Raw genomic sequence first — 27,900 nt, 5'->3', positions numbered from 1 at the left:
TTCACAATAACAGCGCTTACAGTTGACCGGGGCAGCTCTAGCAGGGCAGAAATTTGAAGAACTAACTTGTTGGAATGGTGGCATCCTATGAGGGTGCCACGTTGAAAGTCACTGAGCGCTTCAGTAAGGCCTTTCTACTGCCAATATTTGTTTATGGAGATTGCATGGCTGTGTGCTCGATTTTATACACCTGTCAGCAACAGGTGTGGCTGAAATAGCCGAATTCACAAATTTGAAGGGGTGTCCACATACTTTTGTATATATAGTGTATTTTTAAAGCAAGAGGGTCAACCAGAGACGGAAGAGGAAGCGAGACACCCCACTCCCTAACGCACTGGTGTCTATGGGAGAGTCACCCATTAAGCAGACCAGAAGTTACACATTTTTTCATTGGTAAATGACCTGAGTGAACTATCTTCATATATCCACCATCTTTGGGTAAACTATTGCATTATTTCCGTCTGCCGGAAAGTAGTTGAATGTTTAGTTGTTTAGTCAAATTTCAGCTTGAATGTTGGCTGCATGTATGGAGAATACTGTAGCCAATGGCAACAGTGCAACTTACTTTGTGGGATTCAAACCTGAGTCTTCCAGCCAGCCCTGGGCAAACTCGCTAACCACTGCTCCAATACTAGGATTAAATCACTTGGGGGAGATCCCAAAAGCAAGGGTTGTTACTCGATATACTATCCCCTCCCTTTCGGGAGAGCATGTCCCTACCAAGACCCTCACATACACACCTCTCAGATGGTCTCAAGGGCACCATCCCACTTTTGACACCAACGTAGCAAATGGGAGCAGTGCAAGCTCCCTTGTGACATTTTGTGACATGTTGTTTGTTCTAAACAGCATGTTTTCTCACAACGGTGTGCACCTAGCACTTTCATAGACGCTAACTACCTTTAGCGCCTATTGACGATAGTATCTTCTGGCTGGGGGAGTTTTGTTAAGAGCCCCGACGCTTGCTCTAAAAGTTAACATGCATTGCTTGTGTTACGGTTTTGGAAACAATAAGGAATATATCTTTCATATCAGCGAGAAATAGAAAAAAAAGGTTAAATTACTACACTTTTAGAATGTAAATGGTAGACGGACCCCACAAACATGTTGTCACTAAAAACTACTGTCGGCTGCAACTGTGTTAAAACCAGTTAAATCAGTGTACAGTAATTGTATATTTTGCATTTGTGAAATTATTTTGATGTGATATGAAAGTAGAAGGCTTTATGTTTCTAGAACTGTACAGCAATTGAGAATCGATTCACATTTAGATATAGTATTTGACCATTTTGGCTGCCAGTGCCAATTTTCTTCTAAACAGAACATGTACAGTGAGGGAAAAAAGTATTTGATCCCCTGCTGATTTTGTACGTTTGCCCATTGACAAATAAATGATCAGTCTATAATTTTAATGGTAGGTTTATTTGAACAGTGAGAGACAGAATAACAAACAAAAAATCCAGAAAAACGCATGTCAAAAATGTTATAAATTGATTTGCATTTTAATGAGGGAAATAAGTATTTGACCCCCTCTCAATCAGAAAGATTTCTGGCTCCCAGGTGTCTTTTATACAGGTAACGAGCTGAGATTAGGAGCACACTCTTAAAGGGAGTGCTCCTAATCTCAGCTTGTTACCTGTATAAAAGACACCTGTCCACAGAAGCAATCAATCAATCAGATTCCAAACTCTCCACCATGGCCAAGACCAAAGAGCTCTCCAAGGATGTCAGGGACAAGATTGTAGACGTACACAAGGCTGGAATGGGCTACAAGACCATCGCCAAGCAGCTTGGTGAGAAGGTGACAACAGTTGGTGCGATTATTCGCAAATGGAAGAAACACAAAATAACTGTCAATCACCCTCTGCCTGGGGCTCCATGCAAGATCTCACCTCGTGGAGTTGCATTGATCATGAGAATGGTGAGGAATTAGCCCAGAACTACACAGGAGGATCTTGTTAATGATCTCAAGGCAGCTGGGACCATAGTCACCAAGAAAACAATTGATAACACACTACGCCGTGAAGGACTGAAATCCTGCAGCGCCCGCAAGGTCCCCCTGCTCAAGAAAGCACATATACAGGGCCGTCTGAAGTTTGCCAATTAACATCTGAATGATTCAGAGGAGAACTGGGTGAAAGTGTTGTGGTCAGATGAGACCAAAATCGAGCTCTTTGGCATCAACTCAACTCGCCGTGTTTGGAGGAGGAGGAATGCTGCCTATGACCCCAAGAACACCCCATCCCCACTGTCAAACATGGAGGTGGAAACATTATGCTTTGGGGGTGTTTTTCTGCTAAGGGGACAGGACAACTTCACCGCATCAAAGGGACGATGGACAGGGCCATGTACCGTCAAATCTTGGGTGAGAACCTCCTTCCCTCCGCCAGGGCATTGAAAATGGGTCGTGGATGGGTATTCCAGCATGACAATGACCCAAAACACACGGCCAAGGAAACAAAGGAGTGGCTCAAGAAGAAGCACATTAAGGTCCTGGAGTGGCCTAGCCAGTTTCCAGACCTTAATCCCATAGAAAATCTGTGGAGGGAGTTGAAGGTTCGAGTTGCCAAACATCAGCCTCGAAACCATAATGACTTGGAGAAGATCTGCAAAGAGGAGTGGAAAAAAATCCCTCCTGAGATGTGTGCAAACCTGTTGGCCAACTACAAGAAACGTCTGACCTCTGTGATTGCCAACAAGGGTTTTGCCACCAAATACTAAGTCATGTTTTGCAGAGGGGTCAAATACTTATTTCCCTCATTAAAATGCAAATCAATTTATAACATTTTTGACATGCGTTTTTCTGGATTTTTTTGTTGTTATTCTGTCTCTCACTGTTAAAATAAACCTACCATTCAAATTATAGACTGATCATGTCTTTGTCAGTGGGCAAACGTACAAAATCAGCAGGGGATCAAATACTTTTTTCCCTCACTGTAAGTCCCTAGACTATAAGAAGTAACATTAGGCTCCTTTAGTCCATTATTGGGCTAGTGCGAAACATTCTTCAACAGTTTTCAAAGTATGTTTGCTTGGTGAGTATGGCAGGGTGTGACCTGATCAATAAGGGTGTGACCTGATAAATATGGGTGGGACCTGATCAATATCGGTGTGACCTGATCAATATGGGTGTGACCATTTTAAATAGTGAAACTGGTGCAGCAGCACTCCACACACAATTACTGTCCGAGCCACCATAATCATAACCATAAACATATAATTGTTCGTTCAGATCTATAAATGTTGCACTTTGTGCCTTCCTGAACGTGACCCTGGTCTCCCAACCCATAGGCAAACTCAGAGGTTGAGTTCCTGCCCAACAAGATGTGCAGGCATTGCATTGCATCAACCAGTGGTTACAACTACGTCATCGACTGTGCAGTCTGGCATCAGATTGCTATATCATATGATGTGGTTAGCTGATATGTTAAATACCTATCCAGGCATTGTAAGATATGGCATTCATCTACAATGTAGTCAGACCAGAACTCGACCAAAAACCATCGCTCCAATAGGGTAGATCTTAACGAGCATTCCTAGGCAACAGTTGTTACAATACTATTAATCAATTTCTTATCTCATGATGCCACACAAATTAGGCAAGCATAATATGATTTTGCTCATGTGCCAAGGTGTGCCCCTTTCTGTCCAATTAAGTATTTTTTTGAAAATATAGCTATGTCCATTTAGAGGACCCCGTTTGACAACAACAACAAAAAACCTGAGGCAAAAGTTCTATATAGGCTCTTTAATCTGTGTCAGTGAAACTGTCACTAAATGATTTGGAGATTATCTGTAGTCAGATTACAAAAAAAATAGATCAAATATATTGGTAAAATCTATTTATTTTACATGTGAGAGATACAAATGGTCCCTATACCAAGCTATAGAAATATAAATACTGCTACTTCCCTACCAATAAGCAGTTATGCTCCGTTTGAAATTGATAGATTTCAGGAATCTGCCCTGGGACAGCACTGTTCTGGGATTCTGGCACTACCACATTCGATCAAACAGAGGTCCAACTCCAATCATCATCTCATTGATTTATGCATAAAAAGAGTGAAAGTGGAACCAAAGAGTTTAGATGTAAAGTGTATATATATATATTTTTTACCTTTTCACCAAGATGGATGTTTTTTTCATATAAATAAATAATACAATTTACCATTGCTTACAGCTAGCTGCTACACTGCCATCTATCTCACTTTCACCTCACAACTTCTCAACCCATAGAGATACAATTATATCTCTGACTGTGGTTCAACCCACTGACAGTCAATACTAAATGGAAATTGAAAGATTTATTGATGCAATTTTTTAATTATTCAAGATGTAGCTGTATATATTTAACACGAACGTAGTTGTTTATTTTATGAATGAGTGTCATCATGATCAAAGATATTCTAGCACCCGCCTCACGTGGATGCCATGGTACCGCCAAATCTTTGGTATGGCTGCGGATGATCTCTTGACTTCCTGTAAATAGTGCAATTTGTAGGTCTTATATCTCCGAAAAAGATACTTGACAGTTAGACTGTGACTGACTGTCAGTCACTCAGTTGGGTTTATCATTATTATTTTATTCGAAACATGAACATTTTAAGGTTGTCAAAAGATAAGGGACAGTTTATTTAGGTGGGATCATAGCGTGACGGATATCGGTATATCCCTCCGCTGTTTTGTCTTCTTTCAAGACTGGTTTTGGTCTTTTCGCTGTTCGCAACGAAGAGAGAACCCGACATAGCTGAAAATCTCGTTTGAGAGAATATAAATACATTATTAGAATCGAAAAACAAATTGACAGGAGCTTTAATTCACACATTTATTGCAAGTATAATCGGCGCATATTGTATTTTTTTTAAGAGCGTTAGTTTTCTGTTTTAATAAGCATTAACTTACACAGCAAGCTAAGTTAGCTAGCTAGCTAACTTTTCATAGGTTTTGAATCACATGCGCGAGTAGCTGAGCTACGTTATCAAGTAGACGTTCGTTTTTTTTTTAAATAGCTAGCTATCTCTAAATATTATCCAGTCGTCATTTGGTTGCAGTGTATATTATTTTTGAGATTTTAGGAATACACCACACACGTCGTTTATGGGATCATCATGTCAATGAAGCAGGCCGGTGGTAATCGCAAACCCGGCAGTGGTGCTGGCTCCTCTGGTGCCGGGGGAAGTGGCGGACGACAGAATTTGGGCAGGTCGGTGATTTATTCAGTCGACATTTTAACTAACAAATATTATCATTATGATGCCAACGTTCTGAAATTATCATTCGCTAACTACGCTCTTAATTACAGAAGTTGACATTTCCACGATAAGTGTCAAAACGTGTGTGGTGTTGGCCTGACTGCTAAACTAACCATACGTCGTTGGTGGTGGGGCAAGTTTCAGGCCAGCTAGTTAGCAAATTGGTCCATACTATTCGGGATCCTTGTGATGTCCCTACCCTAACCGTAACCCTTACTGTAACCTTTTTACATTTCAACGGGTAAGGGACGTCTCAAGGATCCCGGATAGCACGGACCCTAGCAAATTAGGCCTAAGAATGATGCTGGACACGGTCTCGTAGTACTGAATGTTCGAGCAGTAATGCGGTACTTAGCTAGCTAGCTAGTTTTCGTTTGGTAGTTCCATCTCTGTTTATGTTAGTAGTTAGTATTGAGAGCATAGCTAGCTAGCAGTGGTTTGTATCATGTGCCACTGACTTTGATGGATTATCCTGTCAAGAGGATGCATAAGCAACTAGAAATCAAACGTGTAGCTAGCTAGATATACCTTCTTCACTAGAATTAGCTAGGTTACTACTCTGTTAACTAGTTAACGCTTTCTATCGTTAATTCATTTAATTAATGCCATCATTGCATCAGCGTCAAATGGATAAGTCAGTATAGTAAAGGTGGGCAGGACGTCACCACTCAGCGTTTTGCCTTTAATTCTTGTTGCGAGATGGAAGTTATGACACTGACGATTGCAAGTCAATATTGCCAAACTAGTTTGTTACCTTCTTGTTTTGAAGTCACTGAGTCACAGCAACAATGTTGCAATCATTTTAAAGTTGTACGTGTGTGCAAGTCTGTAAAAGAAAATGGGGTTTGTGGTGAAGATATAATTTAGAGACCGACGGGCTTTCAACCTTGACGTTTTAGTTGCTGCATGTGTAAAATTGTGCCCTTGAAACATGACTTCTGTAAGTACTACCGTTAACTTGATGGGCTGTATTTCAGCAACATTTCAGTCTATTGATAGCAAACTATTTGAAGGTAGGGACAGTACGTACTAGCGTTACATATGTGTTTTTTGTCTAACAACAATAGTCATATTCCACACGTCGGAATCCTGAGCCATGCATTATAGACATTAAAACCAGCCATGCAGATATAAACTCTGTCATCATATGGGCCAGGGGGGCAAACTGAAATTATTTCAATAATGTATTTCCTAATCCAGAAGTAAATTATTGTGTGGGGAAAGTGAAGTATCCACTGCACAGCTAGTGAAAATATCTAGCCGGTCATATTTCTAGTGAAATTTACCCATATGATTCTTTATCGCTACAGGGCATGCGAGGTAAAACTCATTAAAGATGCTTAGTGTTTATTTGACTGTGGAAAGACTCATCATATACTGCATTTATATATTTCGTTTGCTTCACAGAATCAGCAATGAGTAGGTGTTATTGCTGTCATTTTGAGGATTGTAATGCTGATATTGACTATGATTTTTTTTGTCTTTAAGGGGAAGGCTTAGTGTCAAAGGACCTTCAGCAGCGGTAAGTTAATGGTTTCATTATTTATCATTGTTTGATTTAGATTTTTCAGTCCCATTATTTGAATTAGGCTTGTGATGTTGGCAGCTAATTATGTTTTGTGTCACTATCTAGGCTATCATATCTACTATTGTTTTTTTTTTATTTATGGGAGAAAACCTCCAGAATACTGGTACACAGTTGTCTGTTTGTCACAGGCTTCTTTGTCCACAATATTTTAACTTTTTATTTGATGGCGTTATTTTGCCATGGGCTCTCAGGTTTGAATTGCATTATCAATATTTTGTCTTTCAGGTTGTCTGTAATGGTGTATATGCAAACATGAGGATGGTCCATGTCTTGACATCAGTAGTGGTATGTGCCCACCTCCTGTTATTATCCTTAGTTCCCTGATCACTTGATGCATTAAGGCTTGCAACAGCAATTTGTTTTTGAATTGAAACTAATTGAGAACTGATCTCTAGACTGAGGTAGCAGAGCAAGGTACTGTGTATGTTGGTTGTGTCCCCACTCCCCAAAGCAGGGGAAATACTGGACAAAGCTTTTTTTGGTTAACGTCACTGGAAAGCTGATGACGGCACACTACAAAGAGCTGTCGACTTGTTGAAGCATATCAAGCAAGCAACTGTGACCTGTACCTCATGTTGTTTTCCCAAAAACCTTCACTTGTGATAATTAAGCCATGTGTGATTGACAGATTATGTTTTAATTAAGAGGCATATGTTTTTAGGAGTGAACTCTTTGTTTAAATGTGTTGTTCAGTCTGCCAATGGAGATACTTCCTAGCAGCAAGTCAATGGTCTTAGTTGAGTGAAACATAACCGCACAACTCGTGTGTATGACGATGATGACTGAGTGAAATATTTTTTCCCCCTCATTTGCAGGGAACCAATTGTGAACTGAAAGTAAAAAGTGGAATCGTTTATGACGGAGTGTTTAAAACATACAGCCCAGAGGTAAGGACAAGGATCATGTAAAGCAATGTCAAAGCCACGTTTTTCCGATTGGGTGACAATAAGTAAATTAATTGTTGTGGCTAGAGCTGTGTTGTATGACCTGGTCGTTTGTAGCTCAGTTGGTAGAGCATGGTGCTTGTAGCTCCAGGGTAGTGGGTTCGATTCCCAGGACCACCCATATGTAAAATGTAAGCACGCATGACTGTACGTTGCTTTTGGTAAAAGCGTCTGCTAAATTATTATTATTATATTACCTGAGGCCCAGCATATTCAATCTTCCTTGGTAACATAATAGGAGGGTTACACAAAAAAGTGTGCCTTGCATGCAACATACGGTTCAAGTTTAACAGCCTTGTTGTCCATTTATTTAAGGTAAATGCATTGCATGGCTCAGTTAATGACGCAGTGTTCATAATCTCACATCGCACACATAAAACCCAAATAAATATAAAATAGAACCATGTATTCCCATCAGGGAGTAGGCTAACCTAAGCGTTTACAGCAAGAGTTGATGGAGCTCTCTACTTCACCACTCTTTGTCCCCCCCAGTGTGACCTGGTTCTGGATGCGGCCCACAGAAAGAGTCCTGGGTCCAGCGTAGGCCTGCGACAGGAAGACCTCGTGGAGAGCATCATCTTCAAGGCTTCCGACGTGGTGGTGGTGCATTTCAGAGACGTGGACTTCAATTTTGCCAGAAAAGGTACAGCCTACTGTTAAATATAGGTTAAATAAAAATGCAATCAAATACTGTCAAGACCTATACACTCCAGATTGTAACTGGCCCCTTAAAGACATAGCTACACCTACTAAGTTTACTTTAGTTGGCTGGATGCACAAGTAAATGCTTATTTATTGGCCAATACAAAGATTGCCCATCCCTCCTATGTGAATTGTTGTCATGTCATAGAAGCAGAGCCAAGGACTAGATCATGTGCTTGAATGCTCCCTCTGTGGCCAGTCATTGAGTAATAATGTGAAATATTGATTGCTCCGAATGTCTCCCAGGCACTGCAGGGGTACTCAATAAGGCTGAGTAAATCCAATACATCTATATTCCCTCTAAACCTGTCAGGACCCATACGCTCCACAGTGAGCTACAATAGACTTTCTAGGAGTTAGTATTGTAATCAAATCAACTAGTGAAGTGGCACTGTGTGAAGTAGAGATGGGTTAGATCAGGGCTTCCCCACAGCCAATCCTGAAGCATCCCTGGGTGTCCAGGTTCTTGTTGTAGCCAACCCAGTTTCTAGCTGACAAATAGGGAAGGCCATGTGTAAAATGCATACAGTATCTCCAAAATGTCATTGCCATATATTGCACTGGGCTAAGTCTCAGGTAGTGCATCGGCAACCCATTTGTGTTGTAGAGGAAAGAAATGTAGCTGTGTGGTTGGCATGGAAACATAAATATATACACAGTGGTGCTTCAGGAAAGAGGTTGGGAACCCCAGAGTTAGGCTACCTGTCTTCTCTCAACTGACTCTCTCTTCCATGTGTTTCTCTTCAAATGGGTGTAGTCTCTACTGACACAGGTAATATACTGTTTTCTGCTCTTGCACTTTTTTTTTTTTGGTTGACACATACACATGTTGATTTTGATGGTAAGGGACTAAACAGTAAGACCTCAAAATATTTGAGGAAATTCAGTGTAAGGGTCCTCTGTAGAGCATGGCTCTTGCAACGGCCAGGAGAGTGGGTTCGATTCCCAGGACCACCCATACACAATGTTCCCTCTAAGCTGCGCGCAGCTCCCCGGGACTGCCGCACAGAAGAAATATCAGCCCGCGCAGAGAAGCACAAGATTGAACGTCACTCAACTTTCTAGAGTTTTAGTTAACACTATCAACATTTCCCTTTACTGTGGGAATTGTGATCGAATCAATGCAATATTAGCCGCTTTCAATGCAACATACCGAAACACAACAAACTATGTGAGACTTGGTATGCAAAACTAACTATGCAAGAGATTTTGTTGTAGGCAGAACACATCGGAGTAGGATTCTATTGCATTGACACGCACGACTCAGCCTGTACTCTACACAGACCGTTGCGGCATAACCAATCGGAGCTGCAGTAGGCCTATATGCAAATAGACCATTGCTATATGGATCTGTGCAATTCACTTTGAACTGGACTGTGTTTACAGCATGAGCGGTCATGAGTAGATGTGCTTGTTTTGAGATCAAAGCGAGGGCTGCATGTCGCCACGTGTGCACATTTGTTCATATCCTTTGCTAGTTAGTGAGGTATTACCCCAGTTATAGATCATTTGTAGTCAGAAATGGAGTGATTGCTTCCTACAAGAGCACAACACGTGTACATTTCTAGACATCTTTGAAAAGCAAGTTGGCTGAAGAGCATTTTTTTTTTGTCTTAAAGGGGCAGTGTTGTACACTGCTCAAAAAAATAAAGGGAACACTTAAATAACACAATGTAACTCCAAGTCAATCACACTTCTGTGAAATCAAACTGTCCACTTAGGAAGCAACACTGATTGACAATACATTTCACATGCTGTTGTGCAAATGGAATAGACAACAGGTGGAAATTATAGGCAATTAGCAAGACACCCCCAATAAAGGACTGGTTTTGCAGGTGGTGACCACAGACCACTTCTCAGTTCCTATGCTTCCTGGCTGATGTTTTGGTCACTTTTGAATGCTGGCGGTGCTTTCACTCTAGTGGTAGCATGAGACGGAGTCTACAACCCACACAAGTGGCTCAGGTAGTGCAGCTCATCCAGGATGGCACATCAATGCGAGCTGTGGCAAGAAGGTTTGCTGTGTCTGTCAGCATAGTGTCCAGAGCATGGAGGCGCTACCAGGAGACAGGCCAGTACATCAGGAGACATGAAGGAGGCCGTAGGAGGGCAACAACCCAGCAGCAGGACTGCTACCTCCGCCTTTGTGCAAGGAGGAGCAGGAGGAGCACTGCCAGAGCCCTGCAAAATGACCTCCAGCAGGCCACAAAATGTGCATGTGTCTGCTCAAACGGTCAGAAACAGACTCCATGAGGGTGGTATGAGGGCCCGACATCCACAGGTGGGGGTTGTGGTTACAGCCCAACACCGTGCAGGACGTTTGGCATTTGCCAGAGAACACCAAGATTGGCAAATTCACCACTGGCGCCCTGTGCTCTTCACAGATGAAAGCAGGTTCACACTGAGCACATGTGACAGATGTGACAGAGTCTGGAGACGCCGTGGAGAACGTTCTGCTGCCTGCAACATCCTCCAGCATGACCGGTTTGGCGGTGGGTCAGTCATGGTGTGGGGTGGCATTTCTTTGGGGAGCCGCACAGCCCTCATGTGCTCGCCAGAGGTAGCCTGACTGCCATTAGGTACCGAGATGAGATCCTCAGACCCCTTGTGAGACCATATGCTGGTGCGGTTGGCCCTGGGTTCCTCCTAATGCAAGACAATGCTAGACCTCATGTGGCTGGAGTGTGTCAGCAGTTCCTGCAAGAGGAAGGCATTGATGCTATGGACTGGCCCGCCCGTTCCCCAGACCTGAATCCAATTGAGCACACCTGGGACATCATGTCTCGCTCCATCCACCAACGCCACGTTGCACCACGGACTGTCCAGGAGTTGGCGGATGCTTTAGTCCAGGTCTGGGAGGAGATCCCTCAGGAGACCATCCACCACCTCATCAGGAGCATGCCCAGGCGTTGTAGGGAGGTCATACAGGCACGTGGAGGCCACACACACTACTGAGCCTCATTTTGGCTTGTTTTAAGGACATTACATCAAAGTTGGATCAGCCTGTAGTGTGGTTTTCCACTTTAAATTTGAGGGTGACTCCAAATCCAGACCTCCATGGGTTGATACATTTGATTTCCATTGATAATTTTTGTGATTTTGTTGTCCGCACATTCAACTATGGAAAGAAAAAAGTATTTAATAAGATTATTTCATTCATTCAGATCTAGGATGTGTTATTTTAGTGTTCCCTTAATTTTTTTGAGCAGTGTATTTTGAGACGTCTTGAATAAGCTAAGTAGCCAATAGGCAGAGGGCAGCATCATTTGTCTGATTCTCTATAATAATGGTATGGGAACAATAATGCATTTTATTTTGTAAAGTGGTTTCTTGCATCAAACAACACATTTTCAGTCAACTTGTCTGAAGGACAAGTGGATAAGCAGGTTAATGTCAAGCTCTGCATGTTTTTTTCAAAAGTCTCATGGAATGTAGGCCTACATTGAACACCACACATTGGCTTCTACTGTAGGCTGAATGATAGAACAGCTATTTCAATGTTAAAATGTTATGGGATGCATTCTCTCCACTCTGGTAGGCCTACATTATGATCAAATAGCCACAGTAGCCTACTTGAACACTGTCTGAAACTAACTCACAGTTCACAGTAAACTCGCACTGGAAGTTGCACAGAATTTTCACAACATTCAAGTTTGCGCTCTGCAGACCTGAAATGTGTCAATTTTTTAAAAACTAAGTTTCTTTGGATAAAAGCGTCTGCTAGATGGCATATATTATAAGGGTCAATCCTCATATAGGGCTTGTTTCAACCAGACCCCTTGTCAGAAGCATGTATTTTAATGGAGGACCCATCCAAATGTCTTGATTCTCTAAAGAGCTTTATTGTCTAAGAAAAGCGAGAGGGGTGATTTCAGAAACTAAGTGATGTGGTTGAATCTATTGAATAAATGCAACTGAAACACATAAGTAATTACACAGCTCTGCAACACAAAGATTATGTATTGTGCTGAAATGACATTCTCATCTGATCTCACGTATAAAAAGGACTTGTGCAGTCTCAAATATTCCTTTTTATAATTAAATAGATTCTGCCTGATCACATTTCCAGGCAGGCCAGAAGTCATATTTTTCATGTTATGACTGCAATCTAAGTGCATGTTATTTATATATATATATTTGCTTACCATAATGATTTCTGTACTCATTCTCCCTAATGTCAACCCTATGATTCTGCTACTTCTGTGTTGTGACTGTCTCTAATGGTTAGCCTGACATGATCACTGCCAAAGCAAAGAGTGCACCTGGCTCTTAGAACGTCAGGTCATGTGCTGTGTCTGTGTTACCTCGACACCTGCACAGTCAACATTTACCTGTGCGTGTGCCTGCTCTCGTGTCTGTGTGACCCCCACAGTGTTTGCATGCATGTCTGCTAAATATTAATGTGTGTGTTATAATGTGTAGATAACTTCACGGACACTGCAGTGGGCGGCAGAATCAACGGGGAACACAAGGAGAAGGACCTGGAGCCGTGGGATGGAGGGTGGCAGCAGCACGTGGTCTCAGGAAGCCTGGAGTCTCTGGACACAGACGTGGTATTGCTTTCAATTTAGTGCTCTGCATGGACTGTATCTGCTGCTGTGGGTGAAGTTGCCCCTAGATGCTGATCTGGGAATCAATTTGGTATTTTACACACTAATGGTTAAAGGGATACTTTGGGATTTTGGCAATGAGGTCCTTTGTCTACTTCCCCAGAGTTAGATGAACTCCTTATGTCTGTGTCGAGTATGAAGGAAATTTGAGGTAGTTTTGCCAGCCAATGCTAACTAGCGTTAGCGCAATGACTGGAAGTCTATGGTAGCATCTGACTCTGGGGAAGTAGATCAATCCTGAAGTTTCCCTTTAAGGTTAGGATTGAGGGAGGGGAAGCTGATCCTAGATCTGGAGCTAGGCAAAACTTCACCCGGAGCATCTGCTGCTCTTCCACTCAGTTTATATAATCTGACCAAAAACCTCTCTCTCTCTCTCTCGCTCTCGCTCTCTGCTCTCTGCTTCTCTCGCTCTCTGCTTCTCTCGCTCTCTGCCTCTCTCTCGCTCTCTGCCTCTCTCTCGCTCTCTGCCTCTCTCTCGCTCTCTGCCTCTCTCTCGCTCGCTCTCTCTCGCTCTCTGCCTCTCTCTCGCTCTCTGCCTCTCTCTCTCTTTCTTTCTCTCTAGTCAAATGGCTGGGACCCGAGTGACATGTTCAAGTACAACGAAGAGCAGTATGGCATCAAGTCGACCTACGACAGCAGCCTGTCCACCTACACGTAAGTAGCTCCCACCTCTCTTCCTACAGGCACGGCCAGGTTTATCAAGGAGGAACTCTCCTCAGCCACTACCAATGTGTAGCACCCACCTTGCTTTGGGGACAGGGATGTGTGTGTGTCTAAGGTTTGCCCTATGCTGTGCTCCACCATGCAGGGTTGCCCTGGAGCGGGATAACTCTGAGGAGTTTCTGAAGCGGGAGGCGCGGGCAGCCCAACTGGCGGAGGAGATCGAGGCCAGCTCCACCTACAAGTCCCGCGTGGCCCTGGAGAATGAGGAGCGCAGCGAGGAGGAGAAGTACACCGCTGTGGTGCGCGGAGAGAGGGAGCAGCACACACTCAACAGGTGGGTCTCTGAGGGGATGATTAGTTGATGCTAGCGTCGATAAATCGAATGTTCGTCTGTCACTCACATCCATGTTCAGCTGCGACTCGCCTCTCTCATCACGCATGGCCAACATACGGGCATACTGCAGTGTCTTCATGCTCTCGTTCAATTGTGGACATTGCAGAGGCAGGCTGTTTGCAGGATTCCAATTCAAACGTCTGGTTTGACATTGTGGTAGTTGCATTCGTATTTAACTTGTTCTCCTGATCTCTCCATAGAGAAAACAAGTACATTCCCCCGGGTCAGAGGAACAGAGAGGGGATGTCTTGGGGAGCGGGTCGTCAGAACTCCCCCAGGTTGGCCCAGAGCAGCAGCGGGCCTCCCCGGCCAGGTCTCCACGACTACAGCCCCAGCTCTGGAGCCGACCAGCGGGTTGTCAACGGCGGTAAGGACCCCCGGCACCCTGGTTCATCCTGGAGCATGGAACAATATCAAATCAAATTGTATTTGTCACATGCCCTATTCATACGGGACTAGTATTACTAGAGAACGTTGGTTATGTAATTATTACCCCAGAATGTCTGTTATTCCAGAGAACAATTCGTACGGGATTAGTGTTTTCCAAACTGCCCGCTGTAATTCTTATGACTGAAGGCTGGAGTTTTTTTTTTTCTAGGCGTGAAGATATTTCAAGAAGTCCAGGCGACAACAGGCTACACTGATAACTTGAGTTTGGTTTCTAAACCATACTAAACGATCTTTGGTATAGTGTCACCATAATATTTGAATTGAGGAAGTGTGATCATAAGGATTAGGATATTTCACGTCCTAAATGACCCCAGCCTTCAGGTGGGAGCTAAACAATGCACTTGCACTTGAGATGCGTTTTAAGGCTATGGATGAGAAAGTGAACTTGTCATTTCAAAACGTTTAGGTCCGTTGTATGCTGCTTTGCCATCTATTAACAGCAAGGGTTGCATTAAATAGGCTATATGTTTTATTACTGATGCATTTGGCAATATTCAATTCATACACACAACATATAAAGAAAAGCAATCACTGTGGAAGTTGATAAATGTAGGCCATTCATATATATCTTATGCGCAGCACTTAGTTCAAATTATCCAATCAGTTATTGTTTTCTTGCTCAAACCGCGAGCAACACCTGTCAAACTCTGACATTTCTCTGAATACACAGCGGTGTCGATTCGCACGGGACTAGTATTATCAGAGGACCTTGGAGTTCGCCAAAAAACTGTAGGATATTCTGGCTGGAATTGTTACTGTCCTGCCATGTCAGATTCGGACGGGACTAAAATGACGGTGTTTTGTGCTTGTGCACATAATTCCATTACCCAACTTCCCCCCAGTAAAACTAGGGCTTAACAGTGAAACGCTTACACTGCACAATGACTGAATGAGAAGGCACTATTGTCAAACCCAGAGGATGTCTCCGTGTCAGATCACCCTAAATGGGTTGTTACAGGCATCCTGTAGAGATCCGTTGTGTGGACATCGCTTTGGCTGTTTTTTATCCTGAATTGACCCAATCCCTAGTTTTGTTTTCAACCTCCTTCTTTTTAGTTAAGCTGTATGCTCATGGAGTAGTTTTGTATTGTAACTTCCAACTGGTCTTTAGACTACAACTGTAGGATCACCTGTAGGATTTGTTAGTCTGACACAGATTAAGGCTATGCCTAGTCCTGGATTATCTCCATGGATTGTGTTTTTTAGTCCAGGCCAATGTTTGAAACTGGCCGTAGTGAGTTTGGGCTTGAGTTTCAGACACTAGTACTCTGTAAGGATCATGTAATCATTCTCATCCCCAAAACATCATTGCGTGTTTCTCTCTCTACATTAACAATTTGAATGTCAATTCAGTTTAATTTCCTGAGTTGTCATCTTGTTCTGCGTCTTAACTTTCTTTTACCCTTTTCAAGTTTATTCTTCACTATGCTGTTTATATCCCTCTCAAGCTGCTGACCCCCTCTCCTCCTCCTGCCTTTCTTTGAATCACCCTCCTTTTCCTCGTGTACCCATTCCTCCTCTTTACCCCTCTCACCTTATTATTAGTCCTCTTTCTGTCCTTGCTCCCTCTTGTTTCCCCTTATTTCTCCTCCTCTGTTCATTCTCATTTGTCCTTATCAGGTGCCACCTCCTGCCCATCGCCCTCCTCCCGCTACCAGTCAGGCCCCTCCCCTCTCCCACCCAGGGCGGCCACGCCCACCCGGCCTCCCTCCAGACCCCCCTCGCGGCCCTCCCGGCCCCCGTCTCACCCCTCTGCTCACGGCTCTTCAGCTCCCATCTCCACTATGCCCAGTAGACGCATGTCCTCCGAAGGTAGCTACCTCCCTCGTAACAGAGTGGTGAACACACAGAGCCAAGTGCACCGCTGGGCTCGCTGTGCTGCTGATGTCTCACTAATGTCCTGCTACAAGACGCTGCTTTTGAATTGAGTAGCAGCTTTGGACTTTCTTCGTTGCCCTACCTCCACTTTCCTCCTCTCTCTCGCTCCTGCTCTCTCGATCTCTCTCTTTTCTCCCCACCCCCTCTCTCTCTCTCGCGCTCCTCAACTTGCACACATTGCATTGTGGTGTGTATTGTGTGGTGTTGGTCACTCTCTCCAGTAACACTCCCATGGTGTTGCATTGAAACCAGGAGGCACTGGTCAAAGGCTTGTCACAGACTTGAGTGCCTATGTCCACTGGGTGCATGGATGTATATTGGTGAAGGAAAGATGGTGTATGTATTCATGCCGTTTTTCATCGACATTCCTCAATCATTTTGTAGTGTCTTCTGTGGTAAGTAGCTGTTAGTGTAGTCCACCTAGCAGCATCTAGTTTGTGGTACTAGTGGCTGATAACAGTCCCTACCTGGGCTCCTTCTAGATAAATGATGTGATCTCTCTCCCTCCAGGCCCTCCCAGGATGTCCCCAAAGACACAGCGTACCCCCCGCACCCACAGAGTTCCCCCCGGGAGTAGAGTTCCCCCGGGAGGTGACTTCATGTCCCATAATGCTCCAGGAGAGGTACCGGTGCCCCCGGCTACCCGCAGCAGCTCATCTGGTGGCACATGGTCTTCGGTGGTCAGCGGAGGTAAGAAACTCCAATCTGTCCTGCAGGACTGGGATGGAAATGACACCTGGCAAAATAGCTTGGATTGTTACTCAAATAGCCACTGTGTGGTCGTATTACATAGACAGATGGTATGCCTAGGGTTGTGGTGGTCATAAAATTGTCAGCCGTTAATTGTCACGCAAATGACTGCCGGTCTCAAGGCAACATGTTTAGCATCTCAGCTTCCATGCATAAAAGCTCCTGATGCGCGCCTTTGGAACATCCACATTTTATAAATTAATTTAATATAGCCTACATCGTCACAATAACATGAATTATTTAGTTGTGATAGGCCTATTAAACCTGGGAATGTCTTTGAAATCAAAACATAAGGGTTGCATGATGAGACTGTTGATGATTTGGAAACATACGCAAAAAAACGTCATGCCCTCTCATCCTTCCCTCGGAGAGACAATTGCTTTGCTGATCTGCTTGTGTGACTAGCAAGTTAGGGGATATCTAATCAATGGAAGATGGCATTAAAATGACAGAATTAAAAGTGAAATGAGAAAGGTTACAATGACTAAAAGCCAACAGGTAGGCTGCTATTTAGGCTATAATCTGAATGGAGTTGTGATGTGGAGGCTAAATGTAGGATGGTGAGAAGCAAAGTAACGTTATGGCTAGCCTCAATTGGCCAAGTTGGCTATCTTCTCTCGGTTTGATGTTATCGGATTGGATGATAACTAGCAAGAAGTTAGTTTAGGGCGAGATAACAGTAGTTACGGTCTCCCTCCGTGCCAGTCTCCTGAGTCCCGTGTCTTACTCGCACATTCCCCCACACACCGCGCGGCAGGTAGCCTAGCTGTTAAGAGCGTTGGGCCAGTAACCGAAAGGTCGCTGGTTCGAATCCTCGAGCCGGCAAGGTAGACAAATCTGCCGTTCTGCCCTTGAGCAAGGCAATTAACCCCCGACAACAACTGCTCCCCAGGCATCGATGACGTCGATTTAAAGGAAAGGTTCACCCATTTTTTGAATGTTATTTTGTTTTTGTGCATCTGAGTGATGTTCTATCGATATCCTGGGTCATTTCATGTTTTCATGTGTATCTGCGTTATTGGGGTTCAAGCAGGCAGAAATCCTGCCGGTTTGACGTAGCACCAGGATAAAGTCGCTCTCACTACACTAGAAGTTAATAGGAATATGACTTTTAGATTGTGAAAACGTCTATCATGCATGTCAGATTTCAATACGATGTCATAACTCTGATGCCTTCTCTCGAGTGAGCCATTGATCATATTTTTTGCAATATTCCTACCTCGAGAAATGTGTAATTTAATGGAGGGCATTGCACATTTTTCCTATGTGTCTGCCTCTTTAGTCCAGGGTGCATTGCATGGTGCTGTTGCCAGAGATATTATAGAAAGGAGATAGGAATCCAATGAAGGAATGTATAACACCCACCCAGCAGACTGTCAACTAATTGTGTTCACGTTGTCATGCAGCGTCACGCGGTTGCTAAGCTAATTGTCACGCAATCCCTTAATATAATATATAATATGCCATTTAGCAGACGCTTTTATCCAAAGCGACTTACAGTCCCTTCTCAAAGTCAGTGTATATGTCAAAGAACGTGCCTATTTTCCTCGAAGGTACGTAATTCACGATTCCAAAGCTATATGATACTACAGATAGCACGATAATTATCTCACATCTTGTAAAAGATTTGTAATGTTGTACTTCTTGATGAAATTCGTGCTTATGTTGGGTTTTTGAGCTAGCGCCCAATAGACTCCCATTCATTCCTTGAAGGAGAATGCTCCTTGCCCCTGAATTGCCCAGAATGCACTGCGCGGTCCATTGATGTAGCATGGGCAACATTTCCCCATCTCCTCAAAAGTATATCTGCTATTGCGAATGTTAGACTCCACTCTGAGGCACATTGATCTGCAGGTTGAACATGGTAAGAGTGCAGTTTGTTTAGGCAATTTTAAAGCTAACTAGCTACGTTATATGCTGATATTGTCTTTGGTATTAATGTGTGTAGCTACGTTTGCTAGCTAGCTAGCCAGCCAGCCCATAGAGAGAGCAATGCATTGTGGGATTTTGTAGTTGACTTGAGCTGCAACAGATTTCAACAATGATTTTCCATGTTGCTACCAACCTTATAACGCCAAAATGAAAAATGTGTTCACCAAAAATAAAGGAATTAGTGGTTTGGGGTGGATTTTTCCTTTAAGGCAGCCCCTGCACCTCTCTGATTCAGAGGGGTTGGGTTAAATGCGTGAGACACATTTCGGTTGAATGCATTCAGTTGTGCAACTGACTAGGTATCCCCCTTTCCTTTCCTTAATATCCCTGTGCCTCACATTTTAGAGCTGCGTTGATGCTGCAGTCCTTTAGAGTGGTCTGCTGATACTAGGGGGGCTCTCCCTGACCTTGCTCAAGGGCAGAACGGCAGATCTTGCCGGCTCGGGGATTCAAACCAGCGACCTTTCGCTTACTGGCCCAACACTCGCTCTGTGATTTTCTCTTTGACTCTCCCTTTCTGTAATGGTTCCGGTTTAATAAAATAGCAAAACAATTGGCTTTTCTGCTGGTTCCCTCATTCGCATTGGACCGGTTGTCCTTTAGATTCTTTCGGGCTTTAAAAATGTATTTATGCATATTGGGTCCGGGGCTTTCTCGTGTCTATTTCGGAACGGGAGCTCTAACTCTCATCACAATTGTCCTCATCATTCAGATTATTCAAATTAAATTGTGAAGTGTTAGAGGGGCAATGGAGCGCTGAGTACAAGGCCATTAGAGGGGTGGTAGGCTACCCATCAGGGCCATTCATTTGCACAGTTTTGGATGGGATTACCATGACCAACGGTTACAGGGAATTTGACTGCGGTTATGACTGGTGACTGCCGGTGTGGTGGTAATACAGTCACCGCGACAGCCCTAGGTAGACCAAAGACACATTTCCATTCTGTGTAAACTTAATGGACAATAGAATGTTCTCATCTTAGCTGTGAAGCCTATGTAGTGTAAGGGATGTAGCTCTTTGGGACTTGTGTAGGTTAACGGTGTTTGTTGCTCTCGTCTGTAGCACACAGACCTCGCTCCCCTCGGCAGAACAGCATGGGCGGGGCCTCCCCTGGTCCCTCGCCCCAGACTGGGTCCGCTTCCGTGGAACCTGTTACCACGCCAATGTCAGCTTCCTCACCCGCTGCTGCTAGCCCCGCCCCCAATATGGCTGCCACCTCAGTAGAGGGTAAGTCTGTTTGCCACCAACATCCATACTCCTATTTTTTTTTCTGGCTGTATGCTCTGAAGCAGCGTCAAACTTAAGAATCTGTCACTTTTTCATATTAAAAGCAGGCAATAGAGCACCGTCTGAAACAAGGCACTTGACGATACAAATGACTTCTTTCCCCTTCTTTCTTCCCTTAATATAGTGAAAGATTCTCGGATCCAGGAGACGAGACAGAACTCTCCTACGGCCAACAAGGAGAACGTGAAACCCCTGGAGAGCTCCCCTAGTATCAGCAGACCACTCTCTAAAGGTCTGCAGCATGGATGCAGCTCACATTTTAGGCGGATTCAATTGTATTGTCTCAAATGCAACTACATTTCTGTATTGGTGAAATGATCGATGTCTCTCACTCTCTCTCTGTAGGACCCCCCTCCATGGCACCAGACCACAGAAAACAAATAGACAACTTAAAGAAATTTAGTGTAGATTTTAGGGTAAGTTAGGTGTCCTCACTGTCATGCATTTATGTAAGTCACAGAAATTGTCAAAGTATCTTCGTGTTAGTACAGCCATCTAAAACTCTGTCATCTCGTTCTCGCTCGGTCTCTCTCACAGTTGCAGTCCAGCTCTAACCCAGACCCACAGTTTCAGCAGATGATGACTAAGCCTCCGCGGGACGCAGGAGAGAAGTCCAAGGAGCTTCCTCTGGACAAGGGGTCGGAGGAGGGCCCAGTGGTCCCCGCCGGGGGCAACAAGCCAGACAGCCCTGGCACACCATCCTCTACCCTCTGTCCCGCCCCGGAGCAGAACAGGGGGCCTGACGTGACCTCGCAGGGCGTCCAGACGTCTGCACCCACCTTCAGCGGAGGAGCCAAGCTTGAAGACAAGGAAGAGGATGATCCAGAGTGAGTGTCATGGCCATGCATCTGTTCCATTTGAGTTGGTGTTTGAGAGTTGGTGTTTGGGCCTTTTTGAGGGCAGTTACAAATGAAGGAGTGCAGCTTTAAACAACAGCCGACCTGAGAAAAATTGATCATCCTGGAACTCTAGCGTTGCAGAATAAATGATTTTCTGTCTTATGTTAATGTGTTCTTTTTTTTGCGCTCCGCAGTCAAATCAGAAAGTCGACTCTCAATCCTAATGCCCACGAGTTCAAACCCAGGGTCTACACTCCTCAGGTCAGTTTGACTCCCCTCATAGGCTACCTCATCTGTTTCTGCTATTTGACATCTCTGCTTGAGACCAATATTCCTTTTGAAGACGTAAAGACTTTGTTTGTAATTGAGAAGACCTTGTAATAAAGTTTGTGTGTGCGGATGTGCAGCCCAAGCCGGCCACCACCCCGACCCCCCCTCGGCCCCAAGGCCAGCCCAGCCCCTCCATCATGGTGCAGCAGCCTCAACAGGTCTACAGCCAGACGGTCTGCTTCCCCCAGATGTACCCTCTGACCCCTGTCAGCCCTGGAGTCCAGGTGAGACCACACCCCTGCATGCCCCCACAACTCTGGCAACTCAGAAGAATAATACTTGTGGAAGCTGAGACATCCCCATGAAATTATATAATTGGTGTATGATTGGCATGCAGAGTTGCTAAGCAGCATGGAAGATGGTCCTAAACTATTTAGTTGACCCTCCTTTCACCTCATCCCTCACTTATCTCCTGCGCTCTGTCTCTCTCTGTGTGTGTGGTACAACAAGAAGGAACACAGGGTTTTTTCTGCGTAGGAAAGCCTTGGGCGGGCTGACTAAGTGTTTTTTTTCGGGCCACTTATGTCCAAACAGTGTAAAAAAAATAAAAAATACAGGAAAACGTTTTCAATGTAAACTTAAACAACTAAAACCAGATATAAAGTACAGTATGTAGAAACAATAATGGACCTCCTATATATATTTAAAAAATAAGTCTGACAGTCGGGGAGAAATTCCCCAAATGATGCATTCAGGAGTATCTTTGTCATGGCATCGGGCCCACATTGATTTTGTTACGTTTGAGTCACTCAAATACCATAAGCCATGGCAAGATGTGTAGACTGCAGTAAATTAGCTATATAACAGCTACATTTTGTCATTGCGGCCAATGGGACCAGTGACACGCCCACGCCCACCACCTAAGCTCCATTTTTGACCCAGAAAAAACCCTGGAATGTATCATTCTCAACCAAAGGAATCACCTTTTGGTCTTTTGCTTCACTACTATCAGTGTTTTGTAGTTTGGGGGTATTTGTGATCCATCTGTCCTTGGATATGCAGTTGTGGCATGCACATGTTAGAGGACCCCTCTTCTTACTATGGCCTGACTGGTCACTGTTGCACCATTCCACAGCTGTTTACTCACTGTCTAAAGTCACCTAGAGTAGCCTACTGCTTCTTTGTATTGGTTTGTGACATTTCGGGAGACTTCAGGTGGGTTTGAGTCGAGCTTGAATTGTTTTTTTTCTGAGTATCTTCTCTTTAAACATTTTTTAAAAAATTACTTCGGTGTACAGTAGCATTGTCTTGATGCTAGTACTGTTTTGGTATAGGCCAGTTGGTAGTAATGTAGATTGTGAGACTAGTGAATCCGTTGTGAACGATGTAATTGTGTGATGGAGATCTCTGAAGTCTGTACTTGCGCAGTCTCCAAAAGCACAATCTGCCAAATAGTGATTTATTGTAATAAAATCTATTTTGGTCTTGAAGTTGCTATAGGAAGTTGTTGGTGATCCAACAGTCACTTGAGAGAGAAACATTTCTAGTTAAAGACTAAAGAATGGTGGTTTTTGTTTTTTTCTCCTTTTCCTCTCCATTAGAAAAGCGTTATCTGGAAGGTTTGTGCATTTCTTAAGCTTTCTACTCTTTTCTTCCCTTTGATGTTCTGCTTGCTTGAAATTGTCCCATCAGATGTTGGTTTGCCAATTTCTTATTGCAGTTGTTTCCAGTTGTCATCATGAACAGGACGTGACCATCTTTGTTTTAACAGCTTTCTTAGCTTGCTTTTGTTCATTTTTGCCAACTAATGAAGGATCTCCCTGCCCTAGTATTTTTTACCTTGACATAAGACTGTCTTCATTCTTAGTTTACAAACTCTGAAGAAATGTAGAGCAATTCTTGTCTTTGTATGTGAGCAAATGTTGCTATTTGATTAGCCTGCATTAATAATTTTCAGATGAGTGTAGAATACGAAGTGCATGGTTCATAGTCATCCTGGTTAATAGGGGGGGGGGGGCTATTTTTACATTTTAGTCATTTAGCAGACGCTCTTATCCAGAGCGACTTACATTTAGTGAGTGCATACATTTTTCATACTGGCCCCCCGTGGGAATCGAACCCACAACCCTGGCGTTGCAAGCTCCATGCTCTACCAACTGAGCTACAGGAGTCCTATGTTGGAGCCCAGTGTGGACAGACAAGTGTATGCATGTGACCTCTGGTACGAGACCAGCCAACTTTCCTCTCTTCAAGTCCACAAGGCATGCTGTGAACAAGGGGAGTGGATGAGGGGGTAGAAGTTGAAAGGGTAGGGGTCAAGAGGGGCTGAGAAATCAATGGAAGGTATTATGTATCAGTGAGTTAAACCTGGTGTTCTTCTGATCTTCTCTGCCAGTCTCCAGCCATGTACCACGTCCAGATGCCTCATATGACGGTGAGCCAGTCCAAGCCCTACAGACCAGGTAAAGGTGAGACTGCTCACTGGCAATGCTGTCTCTGTCCCATGTCTTCCCAGTCTTCATCAATAGCACAGTACAGCAGCCAAACTAACAGCCAAACCTGCTTCTTGGTAGAAGTCAGACATGCTGCCTGCACGCATGGAGACAAAGCTGTCTGGCAAACTCATAGTAAAGAGAATAAGACCACCTCATGACTTTGTGCAGCTAATTTGTTTTGTAGTCGTAACAGCTGGCATGCATCGGGTGATGGCAGTGCTTAATGCGTAGAGCATTTGATGGCGTTGTCTAGTCTGCTGGAGAGCCAAACAGCAACTCTGACTTACAGTGCTGCTGTGCTTTTGGAAATCAACATTTCATAAGGTGCATGCCATCATAGATGGATTTAGCACTGTAGACATTTTATTTTAAAAGGCTGCCCACCCAGATATCTCTCCTGTTATTCTGGATCTTATGTTCTGAACGGTTGTTGTTGTTGTATGCCACTGGCTGCTGCAGTACCCAACATGCCCCAGCAGAGGTCAGACCAGCACCACCCCCAGGGCACGCCCACCATGATGCACCCGGCCGCAGGGCCGCCCATCGTGGCCCAGAGCCCTGCCTACTCAGCCCAGTACTTCACCTGCAGCCCACAGCAGTTTACCAGCCAGCAACTGATGCCCCACTACCAGTCACAGGTAACAATCTGTCAAAATAACAACTCTACTCACTTCTATGGACCATGGAAAGAAAACCCTAAAGCTTGGCAGGGCTTGTAGAAGGTATTCCAATACTACTCCAATGAGCGCATGAATGCCTTAAAATCACACATACACACAAGTGCAGGCAGTGAGTGTTCCTTGTCCCCCAGGCCCAGCATGTGTTCAGCCCGGTGATCCAGGGTCAGACCAGGATGATGGCCCCTCCCACCCACGGCCATCCTGGCCAGCTGGTCTCCTCCACCACCCAGTATGGTGAACAGACTCACACCATGTACGGTAAGAGACCCCCCTGTGTGTGTCACACTCGATTGTCAGACCATATTTCTACTCTTCCCACTATCTGGTTGTGTGTCTGTGCCTCATCTCAGCACCCATAACCACATCAGCTACTCTATTTTGGTTCTGGGACTGGTTGTAGAGAGATCTGTAATAGGTTTGCATAGCCACTCTAATTCCATGTAAAAGCATAAATGATGTGCAATTGTGCAATAAACGTTAGATTATTTTATTTTGGCAAAGCAAACTGTTCTGTTGTCGGTCTCTGTATATTCTGTCTGGTCCATGACAATAACCCAGTCTTTGTTTTGGGGTTCCAGTGTCACAAGGCCCAATGCCGCAGCAGTACGCCCACCCCAACGCCACCCTGCACCCCCAGCCCTCGGCCACCCCCACAGGCCAGTCCCAGCAGGGCGTGCAGCACAGTGGCAACCACCCGGCCCCCAGCCCGGTCCAGCAGCACCAGGCCCTGCACATGGGCAACCAGCCCCAGCAGCAGATGTACCAGGCCCTGGCCCCGACCCCACCCTCCATGACCCCGGGGCCCAACCCCCAGTCCCCCCAGGGCAACTTCTCCTCAGCCCAGCAGGCCGTCTACCTCCACCCCCAGCAGATGCAGCACGGCTACAACCCCTCCCACATGGCCCACATGCAGCAGGTGAGCTCCACCTTCAGAAGCCCTTCCCTTCACCCTGAGTACATACTATATGAGCAGGTTAGTGGTCCCAGGAACAAAAACACAAATCACTTTAATGGAATCAGTCAGTAACAGTTGTATGCATCTCTTTCTACTAATGTTCTTTCTTTCTCTGTCTTGGTCTCTTCCTCCTCAGGCCCATATCCAGTCTGGGATGGTCCCCTCCCACCATGGCAACCCTGGCCACCCTCAGATGATGCTTATGGCCACGCAGCAGCAAGGTGGCCCCCAGCCCCAACTCCCCCAGAACGCCCTCAACCCCATCCCAGTGTCCTCCACTACGCACTTCTCTTACTTGGCACACCCCCAAGGTACGTCCCTACGTCACCCCATCCCTACATGCCTCAGGGGCAGGACTCCTCCAATCACCTGACCGAGGTCTTTACTGCTTGTTTAACTAAACACTACAGTACAAGTCTTAAGTTGGGGCAAACGGGTTGTTCATCGTATCAATGTTTGATTCCATTTTCCCAGCCTTGTTGCTAATTATCAATTTGGCTTAAAACTGAAATGAATGAATGTAATAAGTGCTGACATACAACTGGATGTAATCAAACCACGACCGGCCAATTTCAATGATTTGCTCCATTTTGTGTTTTGTCCCTGCAGTGCAACAACACCATCAACAGCAGCTGTAGAGGGTGCTGTGGAGAACATGGACCCCTCTACCACCCTCGCTCTCTAAGAGTCTTCACACAAAGAGAAGAAGCCACACAGCTCTCATCATGCTACATGTGCTTTCCTCTCCCAGTCAGAAAGTTCAACAGGTTGTTGCAGTGGACAGAGGTTTTATTGGTTTAGAGTTCTGCTAATAACAGAAAGGACTCCTCACACTTCCCCACACACACCTTAAACACACCTGCAGAGGGTCCCTAAGTGAAACTTGATTCGGCTTGCCAATTGAGAACGTAAAAAAAGAACTGGAACTTGCATTTTGTCTGCACCTTGATATGAAAATTCTTCCAACTTGGACAGTATTAACGTGACTGTTTAATTGCTGCTACTATTGCTGCGTTCAAGACTTCAGAACAGGTTCTAACTAAACTAAAACAAATTAAAATCTTCCTGTAATTAATAACAAGTTTGGCCTAAAGAACAGAAGTATAATTTATGAATTAAGATGGCTAAGGTGATCCCACTTCTCACCTGACCATTATGTAACTTAAGTTAAAATACATTTTACTTTGTAGATAATATAAATTAAAAAAATTAGGAAATAAAAGTTTTAAACTGGGTAACTGTCTGCGTTTATTTTGCTTTCTGTGTAATCACATTTTTTATTTTGTCATTTTGATAACTTTTTGTAAAGTTATGAAATTAGCAGTGAATGCGTTAAATTGGTCCACATGCAAGGTCATCGACAGGATTAGAACCTGTGACCTGGTCCCTATCCCGGTGATTTTAGAGGGCAGTATAATTATGATTGAAATGGTTTGACCATCCAGATCAGTTTACACGTGATGTCTTTTTAGAAAGGGTATCTGCAAGATTAGAACCTGTGACCTTCAGATCTCTAAATGCCTAGGCCACTGCACCTGCAGGGGGGGGGGACCACGTTTTTTTGCACAGATATAAAGCTCTTCAGTCAACTAATCACATTTAAAATCTGTTGGTTAAGGTTGGAAAACAAACGGCACATTGGGATTTGAACTGACAAGTGGATTGCGACAAGGTTAACACCCTCTAACCTACCTCCATATGAGCCTCGTCTTTATTGACTCAGCTGTATGCTCCACCCCCTGACCTGTCACTAAGCTCTGCCCACTGAGTGGTAAGGCTGAAGCAACCGACTATAGACGAAAGTCGTGGCAGGTGGATCTGCAACAGCCGAACACTGTCGTAGTTTTCCAACAGCAAGGCTCAGATCAACATAAGCCATTGTTTTTAAGTGTTTCTTTGTCGAAATAAACGTCTCCAACCCCCATATCACACACAAACTGAAACGTGTGTGTGTGTGTAGGCTACATGAAACAATCAATTGGTAGTCCTCAAATATCACAATTTGTTCATAAATCAAATTTGATTTGCCACATGCGCCGAATACAACAGGTGTAGACATTACAGTGAAATGCTTACTTACAAGCCCTTAACCAACAATGCAGTTTAAGAAAAAAATTAAAATAGCAAATAATTAAAGAGCAGTAGTAAAATAAAATAACAGTAGGGAGGTTATATACAGGGGGTACCAGTACAGAGTCAATGTGCGTGGG

At 44.3% G+C, this 27,900-nt stretch overlaps 1 protein-coding gene across 9 annotated transcripts in view; it reads left to right on the top strand.

The window, feature by feature from the left end:
- The window catches only part of LOC121584414 (ataxin-2), a 29,364-nt gene extending 2,440 nt beyond the window's left edge, over positions 1–26,924 (top strand). Inside the window, exons 1-24 of one of the 9 annotated variants that reach the window (XM_041900270.2) lie at positions 4,621–5,203; positions 6,741–6,774; positions 7,066–7,125; positions 7,656–7,727; positions 8,277–8,427; positions 9,244–9,258; positions 12,909–13,039; positions 13,659–13,750; positions 13,905–14,093; positions 14,354–14,520; positions 16,224–16,415; positions 16,992–17,171; positions 20,227–20,391; positions 20,576–20,683; positions 20,797–20,867; positions 20,989–21,278; positions 21,485–21,551; positions 21,698–21,844; positions 23,956–24,022; positions 24,515–24,693; positions 24,867–24,993; positions 25,314–25,708; positions 25,827–26,001; positions 26,300–26,924. In XM_041900270.2, the coding sequence (XP_041756204.2) occupies positions 5,109–5,203; positions 6,741–6,774; positions 7,066–7,125; positions 7,656–7,727; positions 8,277–8,427; positions 9,244–9,258; positions 12,909–13,039; positions 13,659–13,750; positions 13,905–14,093; positions 14,354–14,520; positions 16,224–16,415; positions 16,992–17,171; positions 20,227–20,391; positions 20,576–20,683; positions 20,797–20,867; positions 20,989–21,278; positions 21,485–21,551; positions 21,698–21,844; positions 23,956–24,022; positions 24,515–24,693; positions 24,867–24,993; positions 25,314–25,708; positions 25,827–26,001; positions 26,300–26,328 (3,198 nt within the window). In that variant the 5' untranslated portion in view covers positions 4,621–5,108 and the 3' untranslated portion in view covers positions 26,329–26,924. Of the gene's footprint in view, positions 1–4,620; positions 5,204–6,740; positions 6,775–7,065; positions 7,126–7,655; positions 7,728–8,276; positions 8,428–9,243; positions 9,259–12,908; positions 13,040–13,658; positions 13,751–13,904; positions 14,094–14,353; positions 14,521–16,223; positions 16,416–16,991; positions 17,172–20,226; positions 20,392–20,575; positions 20,684–20,796; positions 20,868–20,988; positions 21,279–21,484; positions 21,552–21,697; positions 21,845–23,955; positions 24,029–24,514; positions 24,694–24,866; positions 24,994–25,313; positions 25,709–25,826; positions 26,002–26,299 lie in introns of those variants that run through there. The other 8 variants (XM_041900269.2, XM_041900272.2, XM_041900273.2 and 5 more) reach the window with 8 other exon arrangements.
- Positions 26,925–27,900: the final 976 nt, after the last annotated feature.

The sequence above is a fragment of the Coregonus clupeaformis genome, chromosome 16 (assembly GCF_020615455.1).
Source record: "Coregonus clupeaformis isolate EN_2021a chromosome 16, ASM2061545v1, whole genome shotgun sequence".
In the NCBI taxonomy this organism is placed as follows: Eukaryota; Metazoa; Chordata; class Actinopteri; order Salmoniformes; family Salmonidae; genus Coregonus; species Coregonus clupeaformis.
This window is presented reverse-complemented; position numbering and strand designations above follow the sequence as displayed.